At 30.5% G+C, this 25,576-nt stretch overlaps 1 protein-coding gene across 1 annotated transcript in view; it reads left to right on the top strand.

The window, feature by feature from the left end:
- raskol (Ras GTPase-activating protein raskol) overlaps positions 1-25,576 on the top strand; it is a 666,892-nt gene that overhangs the window by 2,504 nt on the left and 638,812 nt on the right. The window contains exon 2 of the mRNA XM_075370951.1: positions 9,710-9,886. Within this exon, the coding sequence (XP_075227066.1) occupies positions 9,710-9,886 (177 nt within the window). The remainder of the gene's footprint in view (positions 1-9,709; positions 9,887-25,576) is intronic.

Genomic DNA, 25,576 nt, shown 5'->3' with positions numbered 1-25,576 from the left:
ATAAAGTAAACGGATAGTTGGGGGCGGTCAGTTGTTAAACTGAATACAAGGTAATTTATATTACAATAAATTGAACGTATTTTATTACAGAAATCTTTTTTAATCTTAACACGTTGTATTGTTCTGTGAACTGACCTAGGTAAAGTAAAGCGTCATTATATATGATTACTACCTGTAAAAAAATATCATGGCTTCAAAATGTAAAGTACTACCCGTTGCAGATTTCCATAATCTTCTTTCATTATATTAATGTTAGATTCATTTACATTGAACTTTATTATGATTAAAATTGTTTGATTGATTTAGTATAATAATATGGAAGCCTTCAATTTTTTTCCTTTTGTGAATGTACCTGTTGCTTGTTTCGTCCATGGATCGTCAGACCCGAATATATTTAAATTATAATTTAATAATAGAATAATGACTGGAGACGGTATCGGTCACATTTTTTTTTTTTGGGGGGGGGAGGTTCTAATTAACAAATACATTTTAGCTTTAAGATCCTTGGACGTAAGATATTATGTACACCTGTATTATGAACAAGGGACGCTGCTGTCTATAGGCATCGAATCAAAAGAGCAGCACTAGATGTTTAAGACTTTCCATATAAAAATTGCAGTTTTTGGTTACTTAATTTATGTAATCCTGTTCAAAGTAATTTGACTTGTTTTTTATTTGCCAATAGGAATATTTAATTTTAAAAAATATTTTAGTAATAAACACAATTATTATTTTTGTATATAAAATCATTAAAGGGATTTATAGATTATAGAATGAACGATGAATTCTAGCTCAAATGATATTATAGATTTTTATTTCTAATTTCTCGTAAAATTAAAAGTGATAACATTATTCAAGTGAAAAATTCATTAATTAATCCGATATCAAAGCGCATTCATTTTATCAGCTAACACAAAATACCCTATCTTATATATATATATATAAATGAATGCTTGTTTCTTTCTTTGTCCTGTATACGATCATAAACCATTCATCCGATTGTGATGAAATTTTGGTGAGTTGCTGTGCGCACCCCCGAGAAGATTTCTGTATCAGTTTGGACCCGCTAGGTGGCGCTGGGTTCGAGATATTTCGAAAAATTTTACGTATTTATGATCCGATTTGGTTCATATTCAGAATATTAGTTACGTGAAAAGAAACATCTTTGCAAAAAATGGACCCGTTAGGTGGCGCTGGGGTTGAGATATTTCGAAAAATTGTACTTATGGTCCGATTTGGCTCATATTCAGAATATACATTAGTTATGTGAAAAGACAAATTTTTGCAAAAAATGAACCCGCTAGGTTGAACTGGGGTTGAGATATCTAGAAAAATTGTATTTATGGACCGATTTAGCTCATTCAGAATATATATTAGTTACGTGAAAAGAAAAACACGTTTAGGAAAATATACCCACTAGTTGGTGCCGGTGTCGAAATATTTACGAAACAAACAAATATACAAACAGACTTTCTTCTTCTATGTTCATAAAAGCAATGTGTCCGCTGTAGACTAAAAATCTGTTGAACCGATTTACGGACGGATTTTTGTAAAATGGTCCGCGTTGTCAGGAGAAGGTTTAAAAATCCTCGACCTGACCAGTAGAAAGAAAGTTAGGGTATTTTGAACGAACTACTGTGTTTAGAGGGTAGTTTGAATTAAATCCGATAGGTAGTGCTGCTGTTTTGACAATTGGACTTATTTGCATTCTGACTTTTTTAAAGTGAAAGATTAAATTTTGTGAAGTTTCGTAATATTTTGTAAGTTTGTTAATCTTCAGTATTAATTGCTATGATTTTGCAGCCATATCTCGTTTCGTTAAAAAGTTATTTTCCACCGACTACTGTGTTTAGAGAGTGGTTTGAAATTAAATCCGATAGGTAGTGCTGCTGTTTTGCCAATTGGATTTATTTATATTCTGACTTAAATAAAGTGAAAGGTTAAATTTTGTCAAGTTCCATAATTTTTAGTTTTTAATGTTTTATCAAACTTTCATATATATACTCAAATCTAACAACAGCGAATCATTGCTGGGTCTGCTAGTTTATTAATAAAATATTATGACTCTCCTTGTTTTCAAGTCGTATTTTTGGGAGTTATTTTTAAATTGAGGCAATTTTAGGGGTCTTACACTTTGAATAATTGATTGTGTCGGTAGCGTGTTGTATGATCCCTATTTTATACATAAATGATTGGTTTAAGTCCTTTTTTTACAACAGTTCTTGAAATTGATTTTTCGACCGCAGATTCGGCAAACGTTTTTAAACAGATTAATAAATTTATTAATAGCTCTTTAATTTTTTAACAATTAAAGGATAAAACTGGCGGTCGATTAGTTATTTTTTTGCTCCATCGTGTACTTACTTAAAAACGATTTTTGTTATCTGATATATTTTAGTATCTGAAGGAGAAATAAAATTTTGTTGCTTTTAAAACATAACAATAGTTTGTAATATTTATAATTAGAAATATTTAATGTTCTTAAAAAATAATTGTTTCCAAGTAAATTGCATTTGATTACATTATGAAATATAATGAAATCAAATTTTTAATACATTTTTGTGTTCACTTCTATTTTTCAAAAATTAATACGTGAATCTTTTCTTTTTTAACAAAAATAAAAAAATTGAGTTTAAATTCCAATAAAAAGCCGTTTCCTTTAATTTTATCTCAGATAAAATATAAATTAAAAAATAGAAAATATAAATTTAAAAAAAATACATAATTAATTTTTTTTTATTATTTCATTAAAATAAAAGAATCCTAATAATTATTAATTTTTTTTTCTTTTTTAACAGATGTAATAATTTTTTTTACAAGAACAATTTAATAAAATTTTCTTTTTTTTTCTTTAATTTTTAGTACTTTGTTCTTAGTATTGTATCATCAGTTATAAAATAATAGTTATATTCTAATTATCTATATAAGATTTCAAAAGCCGGCCTCCGTGGCGCGAGTGGTAGCGTCTCGGCCTTTCGTCCGGAGATCCCGCGTTCGAATCCCGGTTAGGTATGACAGTTTTACACCTACTTGTCATTTATTTCATCATCTGATACAATACATAACAGTGGTCCCAATACATAAAAAAAAAAAAAATTGTTTTTTTTTGTCTGAAACTTAATTATTTTCATTTACTAAACAATTTTAATGTTTTTACAGTAAACTTAGAACTTATTAGTAAAGTGTTAAAAAAAACTGCTCTTTAAATTTTAAATAGTATTTTATCATTTATCTATTATAATTTTCTTTTAAGAAATCAAGAATTTTCTACGAAATTATTTGTAGTACATACACACACACACACACACAGAATATATATCACTATATATATATATATATATATAGTGTGTGTGTGTGTGTGTGTGTGTGTGTGTGTGTGTGTGTGTGTGTGTGTGTGTGTGTGTGTGTGTGTGTGTGTGCTTGAAATCAGCTCGTATTGGTTTTTCTTTGTATATGTTCTAAAGCGGTTTAACTGCGGATGTGCGCGCGTATATTCGCTGACTGTGTCGGTCATTTGTAGGTAGTTTGATAGGTAGGCTTAGTTGATAATTTTAAACAAGCGATGTGGAAACAGGAAATAGTGGTTTATAACTTTTCCCGGTCCTCTCTCCTGTCCTACCCGGTGACAGGAATAGAACAGCTATCGTATTGCGTTTCATCTGGATTGTTTTTTATATTATTTCTGTTTGTTTATACAGTATAGTAGTTGTCAATGTTAAAAAAATAAATTGTAACTGAGAATATTTTATTTATGTAGCATATTAAAATAATATATTAAAATTAATGAATTAGATTTTTAGGAATTAAATTTATTATTACCTCCTAACTCATTCAGTTACAACAAAAATCTATTACCTCGCCTAATGTGTAAACGTATAGAGGGTATTGGTTCAAAATGCAGAATTATATAAATGCATAGTTGAGGATTATTAACAGGATGAGAAAATCCTTGATTATTTTTTTAATATCTTACTGATAAAAAGACAAATTTTACTGTACAATACAGTTCAATAACGTTCCTTTGTTAATTTTTTGTCGTAGATCACGTTTGTTTTGTAAAAAAAAAGCTAGCAGTGGAATTGTATAGTACTTTCATATTTATTACTTAAATTAAAAAAAAAATTGATATCAAATTTATAATTGGATATTCTTTTTATTTTATTTTTTTTTGTCTTCAGTCATTTGACTGGGTTGATGCAGCTTTCCAAGATTCCCTATCTAGTGCTAGTCGTTTCATTTCGGTATACCCCCTACATCCAACTACCCTAACAGTTTGTTTTACATATTACAAACGTTGCCTGCCCACACAATTTTTTCCTTCTACCTGTCCCTCCAATATTAAAGCGACTATTCCAGGATGTCTTTTTTTATATGATATGCGAAAGATGAGAAAATATTAATTCCCACGTATATGGATTAAGCAGAAAATAAAATACTTCAGAATATACTTTGTCGCTCTGATTAAAAATATAAAATTAGAACATTAATCATTCATTAGAAAAAGGTCCACAATCAAAAGGTTTTGCTGTTTGTTTGAATTCCTTTATATATATATACAAGAAAAAAAATGTTTTTCTTAAAAATTAATTCAATTTTTCCCAAACTTTTATTAACGATTTTTTCAAAAAGTAAAAAAGATAAACTACACATCTCAGGATCACGGAATCACAGTTTTTTTTCAAGATTGCGGCCAATATCCATCCTCCCTATGGGCAGGAGATTATAAGCATGATTACTGATATTCATATCAAAATTCTATATTTAAAAATTTTCCAACAATTAGTCAGAAATTTGAGCTAAAAGTTTTCGCTAAAAAAAAGGTTTTTTTTTTATTTAATTCTCCTACGGTTGAATACAACTATTCGAAATTATAGAAAACATGAGCTGTGTAAATGGTTAGTGAAATATAATTGGATATAGAAACGCGCAAGTATCGTTAAAAAAGTGAAACCTATAATTAGATCAAATAAAAATAAATTAGTAAATTAAGAATTATGACTATTATAATTTACGAAACACAGTAGAAAAAAATATATATATACACATATTGTCGCGCGTTTCGCGGCTCGATCAGGATATTGAGAGGTTGTTGACAATTTTATAGTGTTTTTATTATATTTCACTTCATTGGTTTAAAATATTCATAATTATAACCAGACAAGTTAATAATAATAACAATGATAATAAATACAATGTTAATAATAGAACAATTAATGAACACAATATTAAAATAGTAATTACAACCACAATAATAATCAGAATAATAGTAGTGAACGATAATAATATTAATGTCAACAACAAATCAAACAAAGTAAACATAAAGTAGATGACGTAATACATAATCAAAACAGTAAGGATGACATAAAAACAGAGCATAATCAACTAAGAACAACAATCAAAATATTACACATCAAATAGTGATAGGTAGTAAATAGTATATAAGTAAATACAGATTACGCACAAGACAGAGTTCAAAATAAATAATAATTGGAAATTTATTCCAGGTACATAAATATAAAACTAGACCAATTTACAAAAGAAAACGCTAGTTTTAACCCTTTTTAACCACTAGTCTTATATTAACAAACAATCTTATAAAATTTACTTGCAAATCCCTTTTGTTGTCTACCCTAACAATTTATGAATAAAGTCTATTGCATTATTTCTTTCACTTATACACTTACAGTTTTACTGTAACTCAACGATAGTATTTCTTGGTTACTGGAATTATTCGTAGCGTCACAATCGTATCGAACCGGTTACTCTCCTTGCCGGACGACGTCTCGCACACTCGTCTCGCAGACTCACTCCTGTCAGACACTCGTCTCGCTAGACCGTCATCGTACATTTCGCTAGACTGGTTCGCAGAACTCTACCGAACCCACACAATTACATACAAATAGCAGCCTCTCCTCGCAAAACTGCCCTTTCGGGACTAACGATGTATCGCCTGGCAGACTGGTTCTAATAGAACCCGCTCTTTAGATGTCTTATCCTGACTATTTATAATGCTAGCCTGTTTACCTGTCGGACCGGAACCAAGTCGAAGCATGAAAACAGTAGACCGAGACTTTTTGTTCCCATGAATTCCAAACCTGGTCCCTTCTCCGTACAACAGTGTTCATTGTGTGTTAGCGGGCAGTATAACAAGTCGACTGTTAAACGGACCTATACTTTACAAAAAGGGTTCTCCTTTTTTTCCCTTTCTGGATTCTTCCAATTATTATATTATTACTTTCATAATAATTGGTAGGAATCCGTTACTCAGGCCCGCTATACCGATCTTGTTACAATATATATATATTGTTTTGAGAAGATCTGAGGGTCTGAGATTGGGTAGCGATTACGAAGGAAAAAATAATAAAACACATCATCATTCAACTGGCGATCCAAAGTTGTATACATTTTATTAACAGCATACAGTTTTACGTTCAAACAAACAATTCAAAATTACAATCCAATTTAGATTCATGTAAATGCAGTTTAATCGTTAAAAATAATATTAATGAAAGGCCGTTACCAGTCAATGACAAAAAGAGATAGTCCAAAAAAAAAAAATAAATATAAAAAAAATAAAAGATAATAACAACGTAAATAATTTAACATCATTATAGCTGAGAACTATTTGCGATAAACAATATAAGAGCTATAAATCTGGAAGGTAAAAAAATGTTCTTTGAAAAACAATCCGTGTAACCATGCCAATACGTTAAATAAATATTAACAGTTCCAATTAATATATATTAACATCCCGGTCAGGCATGGCATTTTCACACACGCTACAAATCATTCATCTCATCCTCTGAAGTAATGCTTAACTGTGGACTCGGAGGTTAAAAAAAAAAAAAAAAAAAAAAAAAACAGTTCCAATTCAGTTTTTACATTCAGCTGATACCAGTCACTAAAAACAAAGATTTAATAGGCCTTGATTTTCAAACCAAAAACTGAACATATATATATTTTTTTCTAATATCTACGTTGCAATCTGTCCCTTCTCACCCTACACCAGGTGTTCATTGTATGTTAGCGGGTAGTATAACAAGTCGATTGTTAAACGGACCTATACTTTACAAAAACGGTTCTCCTTTTTGTCCCTTTCTGGATTCTTCCAATTATTATATTATTACTTTCATAATAATTGGTAGGAATCCGTTACTCAGACCCGCTATACCGATCTTGTTACAATATATATATTGTTTTGAGAAGATCTGAGGGTTGCAATTCTTAGGAAAAAATAACCAAACCCCCTCCACGGACCAATGAGATTCGGCTGATATGTATGACATTTAAATGAGGTGTATTCTTGTTCAGACTCAGGCCGACCATTCCTGAGACCTGTGGTTAATTAAACCCCAATCACCAAAGTGCACCGGTATCTACTGTCTAGTATTCAGATTCTTATAAAAAGTATAAAATTTATATATTTAAAAAAAAAGTAAAAGTATATTTCTATGATATGAAAAAAAACTTTTTGTACTTAATAAATACTCCATATTTTATATGAAAAATATTCAAAGTACTGCTTACATTGATGTTTACGAAAAGATTTACTTACATTATTAAGAATTTAAATTTAGTTTTCTGTTTATCAAATGATTGTATATTTGTAATATATTTTGCTTTTGCAGTAGCTTTTTTGCTTTTTTTTTTATCATTAGTCTATTTATAACCTTGTGCTCAAAAAATTTATAGGGAATTTTTTTTTTATTAATAATCAAAAATAATATTTAAATCTATTATTTTTATTGAGCATCATCCACATCCATTGGTTATCGAATGATATTGGATGGATTGATATTTGGAAGGGTTCTTATAGTATTACGTTTTTAAATATTATCTTTACTATGTACTTATATATTATGTATACTAAATATTTATTGCTTACTAAACCAAAATAAAATACGTTTACTTCTTTTTTCTTAAAAAAATGTAACTTTTTTCTTGATTGAAAATCATTAAAATACGTAAGATAAAGTTTTAAATTTGCGAAATAATTTTAGATAAGCGTAGTTAGTTAAATAATGATGTGTTCTGTTTTATTCCATGATGTTGATATTTCTCACTAATAACCATAACAGTCGATCTTATTAGTTTTTTTTCTAGTATTGAAAGTACAAATTTTTATCTTATTTAATTCATCATGATCATTTCAGCCGTTATCAATCTACTGTAGGATGTTTCCAATTGATACGGTCTTGTGCGATCTTCTCCAATTCGGTCCAATGTACTTAATAATATCCAACGAGCCTTTGGTATTTTTTTGTGGGCATTTAACATCTAGTGGTATTGGAGGTCAAGGAGAAAATTGGCCAGTCACAAGCGGCGAGTAAGTGTGGCGATAGCCGCACTGTGGGACCGTGCGGGCGTTCCTTGATGCCGTCGCTTTGTTCAACCGGCATCAGTAGTTTATCTAAGGGAAAAACTCCTACCTCGCTGCTGTGGGAAGCTACCCGAGAATTACGACTAGCCACCAGCCAACTAAAGCTCCAAGCGCTCTAAAATGGTGGACAGGTACTTGCTGGCATTCAGCGACCTAGTGAGCGGTTGGGACACGTAACCCAGTGGTGTATGCCGCCGCGGTAAGTCCGCTCATGTTGTTAAGAAAGCTCTAGGAACTATTACGACATTGATCGCTTTCGAGGCTTAGTAGCCGTTTGTGGCACAGACATTCGGTCTTATGCTTCAGGGCGACCGAATGGGGTGGTGGCAGGAGAAATACCAAGCAAACCAAACTAGTGGTATTCATTCAAGTGCTAATTTAGTCCATCTGCCATCAGTTCTTCTTGCTACACGGCCTGCCTACCGCTGTTTTAATTCTTTAACTTTCATGATGACATGAACTTTCGTCGGTTCTTTGATCCATTTACACTTCCTGTCCGGTAACTCCATACATTTTTCCATATTTCTTTGTGCTACTCGCAGAATTTGTAATGATTGAACGGCTAATATCCAAGTTTCGCTTCCGTAGATAAGGACTAACAGGATTCGTTGATCGAAAACTTTATTTTTAAGATAAAAGGGGAGTTTGTTCTTGAAAACGATGTTAAGTTTTCCGAATGCTGCCACCCAAAGCTTAACTCGTCGTTCAGCTTCTTTGATTGTATCACCTTCAGTTGATATCCGTTGCCCAAAATATATGTATTGATTTACCTGTTCGATATTTTTTCCAGAGATAAAAATCTTTCTTTCCTCAGCAAATTTGTTGAGCATGAACTGGCTCTATTTTAAGGTTCATCCTAAGAACATAGGGTTCGCCAGCCATTTGCAGTTTCTATATGTATCTTTGTGGAATTTTATTTAAATTATTAGTAATAATTGTGAGGCATACATCGATCAAACCAGTACTTTTAACTATTCCTTTATATTATATTATTTTTACAATTTTATGATATATTTCTAACGGGAAAAAATCCGCGGAGCAAACTTAACATGCTAATTGTATTTTTTTTAATTTAAATCGGCAAATAATAAACTGTTATGAGAACTTTTCTTTAGTTCTTGAGTAATGTATTATTTCAGCGAATATTAAGAAAGATTAAGTGTAGTCGATGAATAAAGCACAAGGTTATACGTTTTTGTACAATACTGCTTCTCATTTTTGTTTAGTGTACTTTTTTTATCATTGTCATAATTATTATTGTCATTTTATTTATTTGTTTTTATTTTTTGTTTAATATCGTATACGGCTATATTTATTTGGTGGTGTTAGCTTATGGTATCAACGAAAGCATGGTGATATCGCCTACTACATCTTGCGATGAACAGTGTTATTCTCCTCTGTTACTTGAGAATGAAGAATATATTTTTGATAAAAAAAAACCAACGCGTAGGTCATTGAAGAAGGAAATAGAATTTGGCAATAGAGAAAGACTCATCTCTGCGACAGGTGTGTATTTTATACTTTCATGATTTTTTTTTCATAGGCTACTTTAATTCGTTATTAATATTTTCATATATATATATATATATAATTTTATCATCTACTTAATATAAACGTTTAAGTCGATCATTAAAATAAAATATTGTGGCTTTTAAAATTGGAAATATTTATCTTCTCGATAATTACAGTCAAATCTATTATTAAAATGTAATAAGTTTATTCTTAATATAGATAGCTCTTGTCTTAAGCTTTTTTCCAGTAAATGTCTACTGAAAGCACCCGGTTTTAGTTTAGGATTGACCTGTCATCTTATGAACTGATTAATTTTTCCGTTAGCAGACTGGAAAACCAACTTTTCCAGTGGTTTCTAGACTATAAATTTAATAATGTTAATTTATAAGATATGTTTTTAACTCTAAATATTTCGTTCATTCAGTAAAAATACTGTTTTATTTTTTTATTTACAGTTTATCCTGTATACGTGAAAGAATAATATTAATTCTACTTTTTTATGATATATATTTTGTTAAATTAATTTAATTACTCATAAATTACCATATATAGCACATCTTATTGTTTGGTTATACTTATATATTTGAATGTTAAAGCCATGCGCAATAGATTTACATCTCTGCTATCTAAAAAAAATGTTCGGGGACTAATTTAGAAGAAAAAGACAGTTATTCATTTTTATATATGTACTCCCACCGTATGTATAAAAGGTATGACGTCACACTGGAGAGCTGGAATATTCTAGTTATTCTCAAACCAGCCAAATTTAGCTAAATATAATTTGTATAATAAGGAAGAAAAAAATTATAAAACCAGAATCACAACTGAATAATAATTTTTTCAGAGATTTTTTAATATGATTTTAAAATCTGTTTTTAACATATTAATATAATAAGGAAAAAACAGTTAATGTTTTATTAATTCTTAAAAATTAATTTGGAAATTTATAAAAAAATTCGATTTAAAAACGGATGGATTTTCATTGTAACTGTAATTGAATCGCTCATCAAAAAGTGATGAAATTTCCTACATACATTCCTGATCATTGCACGTAAAATAATACGGCCGATAAATTTGGATTATTCTCTTCATATTTAAAGGAATAAAAACATTTCCTTCCCAGAAATTTGGTTATTCGAGCTGACAATATAAAGTCTTATATCAAAATACTTTTCGGCCGTTAATAATTTTTATATGCTATAATTCATGGTGTGGATGATATGCAATAAAGAGAATTTAATTTAATTTAATTTTGAATTTAATTTTGATGAAACGATAGTTTAATTTTGATGATCCAGGGGAAAATAACCGGTATTAAACAATTAATAGGGAATTGAATTGATTAATACAATAACAAGGTGGGATTGAGTACCAATACCACCTTCCCCTGATGCTTCCCCTACGGTCAGAATGCGGCGTTAATTCTAAGTCGTAGCTGATCAAGATCGGCAGGCAAAGGTGCTATATAAACCCGATCTGTAGAGAAACCCAACAAGAAAAAATCTATCGGAGTCAAATCTGGGGAGCAAGGTGGCCATACAATTGCACATTCACGACCTATCCACCGAACTGGGAATCGAGTATCAAGAAAGTCTCAGACTTCTAGGCGGTAGGGAGGTGGTGCCCCGTCTTGCTGATAATAATGGCATCGATCTTGGTCATCATCGTCTAACTGAGAAATTAGAAAATCTTTAAGCGTGCCAGATAAATGATCAATTTACGGTTACTTTCTGGAAGAACAACTTTGTAGTCATCTACGAGTATAATGTGTTGAACCACAGTTAGTTTGTACGGATTCAAGTCAGACATTTACGTAATACGCGTCAGGCAGTCGTTTGTGGAATACCAGTCTCACGTGACGCGCGTCTAGTTGATTTCTTTGGACTACGTCCAAAGCTTTCTCTGAGCTGTTCCACAACAGTTTGAGGAACGGGTGGGCGTCCTGGTGATTTTGTATGTTTAAAGAGCAATCTGTCCTAACGAGGGTTCGGTGCCAAGAATAAATTGATTGCTAAATAGGAGGCCCTCAACTCTCTACGAAAAAATTACGTTGAACTGCAGTTGTTGCTGCCTGTAAATCGCGAAACCAAAACGCACAGCGATCACGTTCCGCACTAGTAAATTTATACATTTTTAACAATACTGTTAACAGCGCTGGTGGCTGAATTCGGCACTAATGAACTACGTGACTCAAAACTTGATGTGTTTTGCTTTGAAATGAGATCTCAACCCAATCTGTAAGTTATCTAAATAAATTTTTATATGCTTTTAAATGTGTAAAATCCTTTTTGAATCACCCGGTATTCAAATAACAATTTTTAAAAAATTAGATGATTCCATTATCTTAGTTTTCGCATAGTCTTATCTTTTGCTTTTTTACTTCAGTTATCCTTAATATTTTTAGAACGGATTAACCAATTTTTATGAAATTTATATAATGACTTCTAAATGTGAGGTATTTATGAACCGTTTAATTCTGGTTAAATCTGCCAAGGTGTAAGAGGTACAGTCTCCACGGGTCAGTATCTCAAAGGAATAGAATCTTTACGTACTTACATCGTTTAATTTTCCACCAGGTAGCAATTCGTCAACGACGAACCGCTCGGTAATCAGACCAAACTCTTTACTGGAGTTTTTATTTGTTAATTAATAATTATTGATGCTTCACTTTTGTCATTTATTTATTTATAGATTTTTATATTATTTCTTTAGTATACTGATGATGATTGTTGAACAATTGAAATAACCATCTAGGTTTAGATTTTAATTTAGATTTTTTTTAATTCATAGATTTTTAATTCAGATTCAAATAAAATTTAACGGTTTTTAAAAGTACGGTTGTTTTTCAACTTATTTTAATAAACGTTTAGGATATTTCCAGTTTTGTATTTACTAGTAATTTACTCTTACGATCAGTTTTTAAACAATACTAATTAAAAATTAATTAAGATATACTTAAATATTCTATATTCACGTTTAAAGTGTACAAATTAATATTTGCTACAATAATTCCCTCTTAAGCCCTCTGATTTGTTATTAATTTTGTATTTATTTTATATATTTTTAATCTTCGTGTATTTTATTTATTATTTTTAATTATTAATATCCACTTTAACCAGTTCTCTTTTTATTTGTTTTTTTTTTTTAATGTTTTTGCGATTTTTAATATGACATACTTAACCATTCCTGAGCGATTAATGTAATGCAACACAGACTTTTTGTTATTAAATTTATATCAGAATTAAATATCTTTTTATCTATTTATTTAATTATTTAATTTAGGTCAAGGACTTAACACTCGTTATTGGGACTCAAATTTTTTTCACGAAAAATCGTAATCTTTCCAAGTGGATGTTTAATTATTAAAATTTGCATTAAAATTATATTACAAAATATTTTTTTTTTAAAGATTACTGCATTTAAAACAAATTTTTGATGATTTTAAAATGTTGATAAAAATGTAAATTTGTGTTTTTCCGCTAGTTCGTTTGTTTTATTCAAAAAGTACAAATAATCACTGTTTTCTAAACTTTTTGTGATAACTTATGCTTTATTCAAATTTTAATTCTGCTTGATAATGTATTTACTTTTAATTATTTAATCGGAAAGATTAATAATAAATAAATGGTTTTTGGTGGCAGATTGTTTTTTTTTTTTAAATCTGAATCAGAGATAATCTATTAAAAAAAATTATTAATCGTAATTTATAATTGAAATTTACATAACGATGTTGCTAAAAGTAATATGAAGTGAGAATCAGTATCGTAATAAGTGGTGTATGGATATTATTTTGTATAGTTGTTAAAATGTAAGTAATAAAATCGATAAAAGTTACGATTAAACTAAAGCAAAAAAGAGATAAGAACATATAAGATAGAAAGTCGTTAATTTTGGTTGTAACCCTTTTAATTGGTCGTATTCAGTAATACTCGCACGGCATCTGTAATCTAGAATACTGGTTTACTAGAAATAGTGAGGAAGCTACATCAGACACTGTGTAATCAGGTCATGTAATTACAAAGCTTCTGCGTTTTTAACCGGCCATCTGCACTCTAATGCTGTCGTTGAAAACACTTCTGCGTGTAGACCATCTAACCATATTAATATTACACTGATATATATATATATATATATATATATAATTATATTTTGAACAAATCACGTTTTTCTTGTTTAATTTAATCGAATTTATTTTGTAAAAAGAAATTATCTGTTTTATAAATTCATTTTTTTATACCTCATTTAAAATTGTACTTTTAATTTTTATATATCAGTAATCAACGGTATTACACTTACTAAACTCTGTAATACAGTAAACTCTCTACCTTTCATTCGAAAGACTCTGGGATCGAAACCAGATTTGACTTAACGTTTTTCAGTATTACAAAATTGATCCCTCATAAATAACTTACAGACGTTTCCCTGTAATTTTTAAAAGGAAATAAATAATTTTTGTATTTTCATTGTTATTTTATATATATAATATTTTCTTTATAATCACAACAATTAAAATAATTAGCGACTGTAGTGTAACTATAAATGTACCGGTAAACATGTAGTCTTGAACAGATTTAGACCGACCATTCCTGATACATGTGGTTAATTGAATCCCAACCACCAAAGTACACCGGTATCTCGATTTAGTATTCAAATTCGAGTATTTATTCGGATAATTAACAAGTATTTACTCAATCCTAGTAGAGTTTATTTCTTCAGTAACAAATTTAAATCTCTTTGAGAAATTGATTCTTCATTAAATTAAAGTGACATACTGATGTCACTTTAGACTACTGAGTCTAAACAGATTTCTCTTTTTAGTATAACTAGTAAATCTATTTATAAATTAAAATAATTCTTTAATTCTCTAATTTTTTCGCTACGTTTTAAAATGAATTAAAAAAATAAGTTGTCTTTTTTAAAAAATGTAATTTAATAAGAAAAAAACGCGATTTATAACTTCATCATTATGTTAAAATTACTTTTTTTCTGACATCAGTTTTTTTATTAAAAACTCAAAATGTGGTAAAGTCCATTTTTTACCTTATGATGAGGTTGTTACAAAGCTTAGAACGCATTGGTATATCACGAAACGAAATTGCTAGACAGATCCAAATAATACATTTTTTTCTACAGAATTAAAAAAATAAATCCAAATTCAAATATTAATCAAAATAAAGAATCGTATAAACAAAAATCAATGTAATCTATAGTAACCTCTAAATAATTGAATCATGACCTAACAGATAAAAAAAAATAAAAATAAAAGAAAATTTTCATTACATTCAACGACAGCGATTAGAGGTTGTTTTTTTAAACATATTAAATTTGTAAATATGTTTTGTTGATAAAAATTGTAAATTTATAAATATTTTTTACATTTTTATGTAATTTACTTTTTATTTTTATGCTCAAATATAATTTTTGAAATTTTTTAATATTGTTACTTAAATTCGATTCCCGGTGTTGATTGAAAATTATATATAAATTGGCAGTCGCGGGACTGACCGACAGAAGTGAAAACTTCAAATAATGAATACCGACTAGTGGTTTATAATTATATTTGATTATATTACTATTTCTAACTTGTATTAATTTTATTAAAACATATATTTAAATGATTGTATAATGAATTGAAAAGTATTAACAAAATTTAAATTAATTTTATTTATTAATTATTGGTAACAATAACAAAAATATTTAAAATATTTAACAAAATGAACAAGAAATACATTTTTTTTTATATTATTATTATTATGAATACGTATTGAAATATTTCATATAAACAAACATTTCAATGTATATATGTATACAAGCACAACCGAGAAGCAAGTGTTACGGCTGACTATAATTCATAGTCTATCTTTACCGTATACTAATCTATACGTATACGCGTGTATGGGCATGTATATGGAAAGAGCGATAAATAGGGAGAGAGAATTATTGTGAATCACCGGCAGTTTTTCTCCCACCACCCATCCTCTGCTACTACGTATACTATACACTCATATATGCGTACATATATTCTGGCTGTACCTTTCTCTCTCTCTCTCTCTCTCTCTCTCTCTCTCTATATATATATATATATATATATATATATAAGATAACAATGAAAATACAAAAATTATTTATTTCATTTTAAAAATTACAGGGAAACATCAGTAAGTTATTTATGAGGGATCAATTTTGTAATACTGAAAAATGTTAAGTCAAATCTGGTTTCGATCCCAGAGTCTTTCGAATGAAGGGTACAGAGTTTACTCTATTACAGAGTTCAGTAAGTGTAATACCATTGATTACTGATATATAAAAATTAAAAGTACAATTTTAAATGAGATATATATATATATATATGCTTAGCGTCTTGCGTTACGTTACAATTTTGATTACGAGTCAGCGATTTTCTTCCATGTTCCTATGTAACTCGTATGTACAAAAAAATTCTGACACAACGCGCCTAAAGAGGGTTTCACTTAAAAAACAATTATGTTTAAAAATAGGGTGACTAATCGATTATATGAAATGTATAAAAATCATGTTTTAGCTATGCGGTTTGATAAGAAATGAAAGGAATTTGATGGGGTGACTTATGCGGATAATGTAAAAGTATTTCTAACAGCATTAGTTGATATTCAATTTCACTTATTTGTGAGTCGTAGAATTAATAAAACGAAAATCAGTTTCTTTGAACTAATTTATTTGTTTTAACTTTTATTTACTTATAACTTAATCAAGTAATTCTTTTAATTTAATAAAAAAATGTTTCAAATTATTTTTATGCAACAGTTTATCGGATTATTTATTTATTTTAATTTAATAACTACTGGTTAACCTAACCACCCGATTACAATCGCCCGCTATGAAATACGTCAAGCCAGATCTCAAAAAGCTCAGAACGTTTAGATGAAAAGCAGAGCAAAATAACAAACAAAATAGAATCTGAAGCTATTTTAATAATTAATATAGTATTCTAATAGTCGTGACGTCAGATGTCCACTCCTACAGTGTGTTTGCTGTATGCATTCTAAAAGATGTTTTATATATTCAGGAAACGAAATTGTATTTGTAGAGAGTGCTTTTCAGATCTACCTGTGAATACTAATCGGGTAAACTGTTAAGGTAGTATTAAATTCTAAAGAGAAGAGATAGTTTAAATGAAAAATATTTCTAATTTTCATCATACCTAATTAAATGATTTATTTTTTAAATAATCATGGAAAAAAACTCATTTCATTATAAATATTTTGTTTTTTTAATTTAATTGAATGCAGGATTCATTCTTGTTTTAATCGAATATGCATTTTATTAAATGCAAAACTTTAATAATAATTGAGAAAATCAAAAAAAATCATTCATCTCATCCTCTGAAGCAATACCGTTACGTATTCATTTTAGGTATTGCTTCAGTGGATATGAATGATTTGTAGCCTGTGTGAAAATGCCATGCCTGACCGGGATGACTTCCTTGTACGCCTATTAAATTGCATAAACACATTTTTTTAAAATGAAAAGTTAATAAAATTTTATTTCATTAACATCTTCTGATATTTAGAATTTTTTTTTGTTGTAATTATTGAACTATTATTTATTATAAAACTTTTTTTACAGTCAGAGGTTAATAATTATTAATAAATCAATATATTTAAATTAAAAAAAGGAGAAAAAGTCGAATTAAAACCGATGTGCAAACCAAATATTTCATTAATTAAAATTTTATTTGGCTATAACTCTAGAACCAATAAAAATAAGTACCACTTATGATTTATGTTTGAAAAGCTCCTAATGAGGGCTTATTACTGCAGTTAAGAAAAAATCCAAAATACAATTTTTGGATTTTGGGCCTTTTGATCCAGTCGATTGCAATCAAAAGGAGAGGTGCACAACAGAGGAGAGGTTACAACAGTCCTAAATCCAAAATTTTCAACATCCTACGGCTAATCATTTTTGAGTTATGCGAGATACATACGTACGTACAGACGTTACACCAAAACTAGTCAAAATGGATTCAGGGACGGTCAAAATATATATTTCTGTTGAAATCTGAAAACCGAAATTTTTCGCGATCACAACACTTCCTTTACTTCGTACAAGGAAGTAAAAATCCGTGTAAATAAATAACCTAACACTTCTTATACTAAATTTAGTGTCGTTGTATATATCGAGAGATATCATTGTCTATATCGATCGTTTCCTATGTCAGTATCGATTTCCTCAGACAATTATTATGTAATTAATTACTATGTTATTAAATCATTTGAAAGTAATAACATGTAAACACTCCCAGGACAAGTAATTGTAAATTATGAAATTTTCAGCAAAATCAATTAAGTAGTTTTTGAGTTATAAGGGCACACACAAAACAAAAAGATTGTCTTTTATTTATATAAATTAGGTATATAATTATGGATATCCGGATAACTGACTTAAGATTTTTAATAGGTTTATTAACGTAAATATGTCACTCGAAATAGTAAATGTTAACGTGTAATAGACATATTTACAACGTAAATATATCTATTCTTGATAACAGATTTACCAGCCCAAGCTGGGAGAAGGAATTATGAGAAAATATATTTGTCTTAGTCAGTTAACGTGTAACTTTTAATTTTATTTTATGTTAAGAATCAAGTATATTTCTTTTATTTTGTACATTGCCGTGTAAATAGCACCTGTAGCTCTAGAAGGGAAAGTATTGTAATCGGTCCAATTTGGGCATATGCGATTTCCACCGGATCTTGACGTTTTGACACCTAAGGAACCCAAAAAAACAAAAAAACACCGGATGGAAATTTTCCAGACGTTAATGTTAATGTTCGGTTTTGGCCTCTAAATCATCTTATATCTTTAGAACTGCGGGACCGATTTTGATTACACGTGATCAGATTACTTCTATACATGGGGCACTGATGCCATTAAATTTTCAACTTAAAAAGTCAAGGGGGTGGGGCTGTAGAGCAAGGTCACCTTCAGTATCTCCAGATTTCGCCTAATTAAGGTCATAAGTTTCTTAGACGCATTAGTTAACGATTAAAAATTAACAATATTTACTAAAAAAATCTCTAATTTACTTCCATGTTGCGATGTCACAGGTGCGCGGTAGGATTAAATAAATTAATAATGTTTAAAGTGTATAAAAGTAAATCGGTCTGGCCGGGTCTCGAATTCAATTGCTCGATTAACTCGGTAAGGATTTTTTCCGTAAGGATTTGCGCCTACATCAGTCTGTCGACCGCACAAGCGAAATTTGTTCGATGTAAGTTGTGAAATTACGTTTAGTTAGTGCCGACGGTCGCCGCTAGTACCGCCATACCCGCGCGAATGAGATTCGGTTTGCACGCGCGATTTAGTTAGAATCATTGAATTAAATTAACGGAAAAATATTATATTTAAATATATTGTAAATATTTTAAATTAAGTTGTGTGTGTAAGCCGTAAATCAGAAACAGCTTAACAGGCCACTGGGTCTTTCATTCATACCTGTGCGGACGAAGAAGAGCTAAAGACCTCTTCTGCCCCTACAATCGACAGTTAGACACGCCGGAACGCGTGATATTCCAGTGCCCTAGGTGGGACGAGGAACGCCGCGACTGATGAGATGTCCAGTTACTGCCGTAACTGGACATCTCGAGGTGGGGACCATCGTTGGAACGGTGTTACGTAGTTCGGTGGACTTCGACACTGTGACGGGGTTTGTGTCGGGAATACTGCAAATGAAATATTGGGAAGCGTGGGGGTGAGGGACAGCTCCGTACGGAGCTGCTGTTTGCTCGTGCTTGCACGTTTGGATGGTGTTGATGAAGTGCGCGGACTCTCGAGCCCCTGAGCTAAAAGACTGAGTCCCGCCGGGGTTGTCCTTCCGGGGGTGTCCCTGTTAGAGGCAAAGCACAAAGGACCGAATCCCGGTTGCTGGATGATGGTGGCCGGAAACGGCATAGCCGGGCCTGGCGTTTCCCTCGTCTGGCGAATAGAGGCAAAGGCACCTGCCGAAACCTTGTTCATGCTTAATTGGGTTTCTGGTTCCGGTTGGCATGGGGAAACAATCAGTAATAACTGTGTTTTCAGCTTTTTTTTATAAAGACAAATTTAGATAATAAAATGAGACTGTTGATGATTAATAAAAAACTTATTAACCAATAAAATAAGATACCACCGTAATTTTTAACCGTTATTATAAAGGTTCAAACTCATCGGCAATGTTTACTTATATGTTATTATACGATAATAAGTTAACTGTTATGACATAACAGTCTTGTATTATGCGTGTTATACGATAATAAGTATACTTATCTGTTAAGACATCTTTTATAAAATGACATTAACAGAAGACTTAAATTTACTTTAAATTATTACTGGAATTATTATTTTTTTATTAAATTAAATTTATTATTTGTCGGCTCATTACTGAAAAAAAGTAAATGCTGAATTACGTCTGACCTCACAACTTATTATTATGCATTGTAATCGCAAACAAAATGAAACGAAAATAGATTCACAAAAAAAAAAAAAATTTATCTTAAAATTAGATTTAATTTAAAAAAAAAAAAATCTCTAGTCTATTAGAGTTGTAGGATTATAATAGAAATATTTTGCTACTACGTGAGAATATTTTCAAATTACGTTGTAAAATTGTTGTTTGAATGATTACTGTTGTTTAGTGCTGTGTGCGGTTGAATATCAAAATTATACGCTAATTATATTCGTTTAGCAATATAATATCTTTCTACTATTTTTATTTTATGCTCTATCATTTTATTATTTTTTTTCATACTTGCACCCACCTTTGTTGTACTTGCTTCGCGTCCAATTACAATAAAAATATCTTTTTTTTCAATCTACCACAAAAATTTGTTACTTAACTTTGATGTTTCGTATATATTAAGTATTATTAATAGGTAAATGTAATTTTTTCTTTCTATTATTTTGCTATTTAAAAAAATCCCATTCCTTGACATAATTCTCACGTAATAAATACAACTTACACTAATGTATTACGTGTTTTTTTTTTGTTTGTTATTTTTCATTAAAAACATAAAGTAAATAAATAACTTAATAAATATTAAACGTAAGTTTTTTGTCATTTATTTATTTGTTTTCACAAGAGCGAGAGGTCAGTTTGACAAATGTAAAAATAAAAGTAATAGCTGTTCCAACTGGTTTATCGGAAAACTAGTTTAGTATTTTTAACGCTCCCTCAACTGCTTAGATTTTCTTTCTATTGTATATTAATTTATTAAATTAATATTAAAATTATTATTTCTTAAAATTGTTGGAATGGCTACAAAAGAATCAGTGCTAATTGGATAATAGTTAATATTTATTGATTACTCTAATCAATAAATTTTATTGTCACGATTGACTTTAAGAGTTTATCGGTTATAATTTATAATAATGATAAATTATTAAATATTTAATGTAAAGCTTAATGAAAAAAGTTATATTAATAAAATTTAAAAAAAGTTGACAACGGTTGAAAAACAGTTGTTTCTGATGCACGGCTTACACACACATAATTTAAGATATTTTTCATTTTATTTAAATATTATATTATTTCGTTAATTCAATGATTCTAACTAAAGCGCATTGCCATACCGTATTTAATTCGCGCAGCTGTGGCGGTACTTGCGGCGACGGTCGGCACTAACCTTTTTTTTCTGTTTAGCCTCCGGGAATCACAGTCCGGTATTACTTCAGATAATAAATGAGAATGATATGTATGAGTGCAACTGAAGTGTAGTCTTGTACAGTCTCAGGTCGACCATTTCTAACCCACCGGGTTGGTCTAATGGTGAACGCGTCTTCCCAGATCAGCTGATTTGGTTGAAATTTAAGAGTTAAAAAGTAACAATATTTGCAAATTATATTTTTCAAAATTGTATCCCTACCCCAAAAAAATACTCTAAACTAAGTGTCTAAGCGGGCATACTGCGTCATTAGTCACCACAAGGAACGATATCTTGGAATTTCAGTCCGCCATCTTGGAATTCCCCTTTTTCGCCTGTGGTACATTCACTTTTTCCTCGTCCTCTTGGATCTGGAAATTTTAAATTCTACAGGGATTCCAACCAAATTATTTTGTACATTTTAAGTATTAATTACTTGTTTTATTTAATTAATATTTCAAAGGTTAGTAGCACTAACGTACAGCTGTTGTAGTCATCCGCTATGTTTTGACGTCACAGTTGACCGGTAGAATTAAATTAATGAATAATATTTAAAGTGTAAACAAGACGCTTGGTCTGGCTAGGTCTAGAACTCTTTCGCCCGATAGATACGGTTTGTTCTAATTTTAATAAGTAAAATTTTATTTCAAGTTATATCTTTAGTTTATCGTTTTTTTTTTATTTTTTATTTTTAAATATACAATAAAAATGGTATAATATGTAGTAAATAAGTAGCGTTAAGAATGGACAGATAGGTTTCCTTCCTTTATACGTGAAAGGCACCCGTTCGACACCTGGCCAAATCAATTAAACGTTTTTGGCATCAAAGTGCTATCTCTTTATTGGTTTCCCTGCCAAAATTCTGTTAATTTCTAATTAACTAACATATCCTGGTGATCTGTTGATGTGACTGACTAGAGGTACCCTCACTACAGGAACTAAGTAAGGAGTTACGCCCCCCCCCCCCGAATATTAATAAAGTTACACAACGACTTTCGAGAATTACAAAATTATTTGATCAATTCAACTAATCAATATTGTAAATCGAAGAAATACTTACCAAGTAAATAATAAATACTCTTACTTAATACAAACAATTTACATGAAGTTTTTTACCGAGTTTTCCAAGAAGTACGATATTAATTTCTATCGCATCGTGTGAGTAAGGGATTAAAATGAATTTTCTTTACGTTTTGAGGTGTGACGGGTATAAAAACACCATTCACTTAAATTGTGTTCTCATTATATATTTATAAGCCTATCTGTAAAATATTTTAGCTAGAAACTCTCCGAAAATACTTAAGAAATTTCATTGAAATTTAGACATGCTGTAGTACTGCATCTGAAGTTTTACGTGTGAACATTTTATGAAGATTAGTTGAGTCGTTCTTGAGTTACGCTCAATTTAAGGTCGACAAATTTTAGCGGGTCAGTTTAGAAGAAACGAGATTCATTATGATGCTGCAAGATGGAACGTTGATGTTTCTTTATCTGCAGTATCTATTGTTAGCAATGTTGTTTGGCATAAAATTTATATTTTTATTTTATTTTAGAATTGAGAAGTAATGTAAATAAATACTTTATTAAGAACGTAACGTAATTATCCCCTGTTCTGAACTGAAGAAAGGGATTCGTTAAATTTGTCGTTTTATTCTATCTATACCGGTCTGTAGATCCTATCTATACCGGTCTTTTTTTTTGGCCTAGGGTGTTTGGGTCCGGCCACATTCAAGAGCGGGGGAGGTCGGGACTCCCCGATGATGGCATAAAGAACCCTCAAGGTATGAGTGGTTCGCGAAGTAAGGATATGCGAAACGCACATCTGGAACTGAGTATTGACGGGATGGGTAGCTCCTTAGCGGAAGGGCATATCGGCTATCCGGAACAGGAAGGTCGGTGTGTCCTAGTGAAGTTGGGGAGACCCCGGTAGGAAAACTCCAGAAGGGGCCTAGCTAGGGTAGGCAGAGACTGCTGCCACGAGATTCCGAGGTGACTTTGTTTTGCTTAATGGCGAGGACGCCTTGGGGGTGTTTAAAAAAAAAATTAAAAAATACCGGTTTATTTTCTTTTTTTTGTCTTCAGTCATTTGACTGGTTTGATGCAGCTCTCCAAGATTCCCTATCTAGTGCTAGTCGTTTCATTTCAGTATACCCTCTACATCCAACATCCCTAACAATTTGTTTTACATATTCCAAACGTGGTCTGCCTACACAATTTTTTCCTTCTACCTGTCCTTCCAATATTAAAGCGACTATTCCAGGATGCCTTAGTATGTGGCCTATAAGTCTGTCTCTTCTTTTAACTATATTTTTCCAAATGCTTCTTTCTTCATCTATTTGCCGCAATACCTCCTCATTTGTCACTTTATCCACCCGTCTGATTTTTAACATTCTCCTATAGCACCGCATTTCAAAAGCTTCTAATCTTTTCTTCTCAGATACTCCGATCGTCCAAGTTTCACTTCCATATAAAGCGACGCTCCAAACATATACTTTCAAAAATCTTTTCCTGACATTTAAATTAATTTTTGATGTAAACAAATTATATTTCTTACTGAAGGCTCGTTTAGCTTGTGCTATTCGGCATTTTATATCGCTCCTGCTTCGTCCATCTTTTGTAATTCTACTTCCCAAATAACAAAATTCTTCTACCTCCATAATCTTTTCTCCTCCTATTTTCACATTCAGTGGTCCATCTTTGTTATTTGTTATACATTTCATTACTTTTGTTTTGTTCTTGTTTATTTTCATGCGATAGTTCTTGCGTAGGACTTCATCTATGCCGTTCATTGTTTCTTCTAAATCCTTTTTACTCTCGGCTAGAATTACTATATCATCAGCAAATCGTAGCATCTTTATCTTTTCCCCTTGTACTGTTACTCCGAATCTAAATTGTTCTTTAACATCATTAACTGCTATAACCGGTCTATAGAACATGAAAAACCTGAGGTATAAGAGAATTGAGGTTAATTCTCTGAGAAAACATTTGTTCACATATACAGACTAATACTGTGATGCGCTCATGTTACTATAACTCCTGAGGAGATTAAAATAATAGTGTTAAGTATTGGTACTTCCATTGGGTTGAAAGGTTTAATTGATTTTGGTCGTCAATTTATTCCAATTTCAAAGTTCTTTTCCTCGATAGTGACTGATCAGAGCAAAGATTTCACTTGGTGGATTGAATATTATCTGCATTTCGGTGAGGTTAGAATGCTGATATACAATCGTAATTTGGCCAAGTGAAGCAGATGATTTGAAACTACTTCACTTCTAACTTTTGGTAATAATCTTGACAAAGTACGCTTGTTATTTATGAAAATGATTGTATAATTATCGGTGAATAACTTATGACTCTTGTCTCATCGCCTATCCCGTACTGCTATTAGGATTATGCCAGTTAACGTATATATAACATAATTATGTGTTATATATATATAAATCATATCAAGGGAATGAGCAGTGAGTTATTCCGTGGTTAAAAAAAACTGCTCAGTATTTGCTTGCAGTGATCAAGGAGAAACCTTAATTACAACGGCGTTACAAAGTAGAGAATGAATTAATAAAGATATGTGGTTAAAAGCCGTGTTAATATATAAACATTTAAGTGAAATATTTTTTCAGATTTCTTTTGTGGTAACAATTCTTTAATATAAAAACCCAGTCTATTCATTTTCCTTAGCTTTTAATAATTCTGGTCGGTTGTTACACAAAAGATTTTAAATTAAAATTCGATTAGGCTCTACGTTAGAGTAGTATTTACAAGTCCCTTTGAAAAGATGCGTGGATTTTACAGTATGCAGTGCCCGCACAAAGCTGATGTAAACAGTTATATATATATATTGGGTATATAAAAAATCTTGTGAATATCAGCTTATAAAAAATTAACAACTCCATCGCAGTTCATGTTATTACATTTAACCGCCTAATTTTGATAGATTTATGTATTTTAACATTGCTATTTAAATTTTATTCATTATTAACGGAGATATTATTTCTGTTCCGTTAACATTATTGATAATAATAAT

Source organism: Lycorma delicatula, chromosome 7 (genome assembly GCF_047948215.1).
Source record: "Lycorma delicatula isolate Av1 chromosome 7, ASM4794821v1, whole genome shotgun sequence".
NCBI classification, from domain to species: Eukaryota; Metazoa; Arthropoda; class Insecta; order Hemiptera; family Fulgoridae; genus Lycorma; species Lycorma delicatula.
The sequence above is the reverse complement of the archived record's forward strand: the minus strand, read 5'-3'. Positions and strand labels throughout refer to the sequence as shown.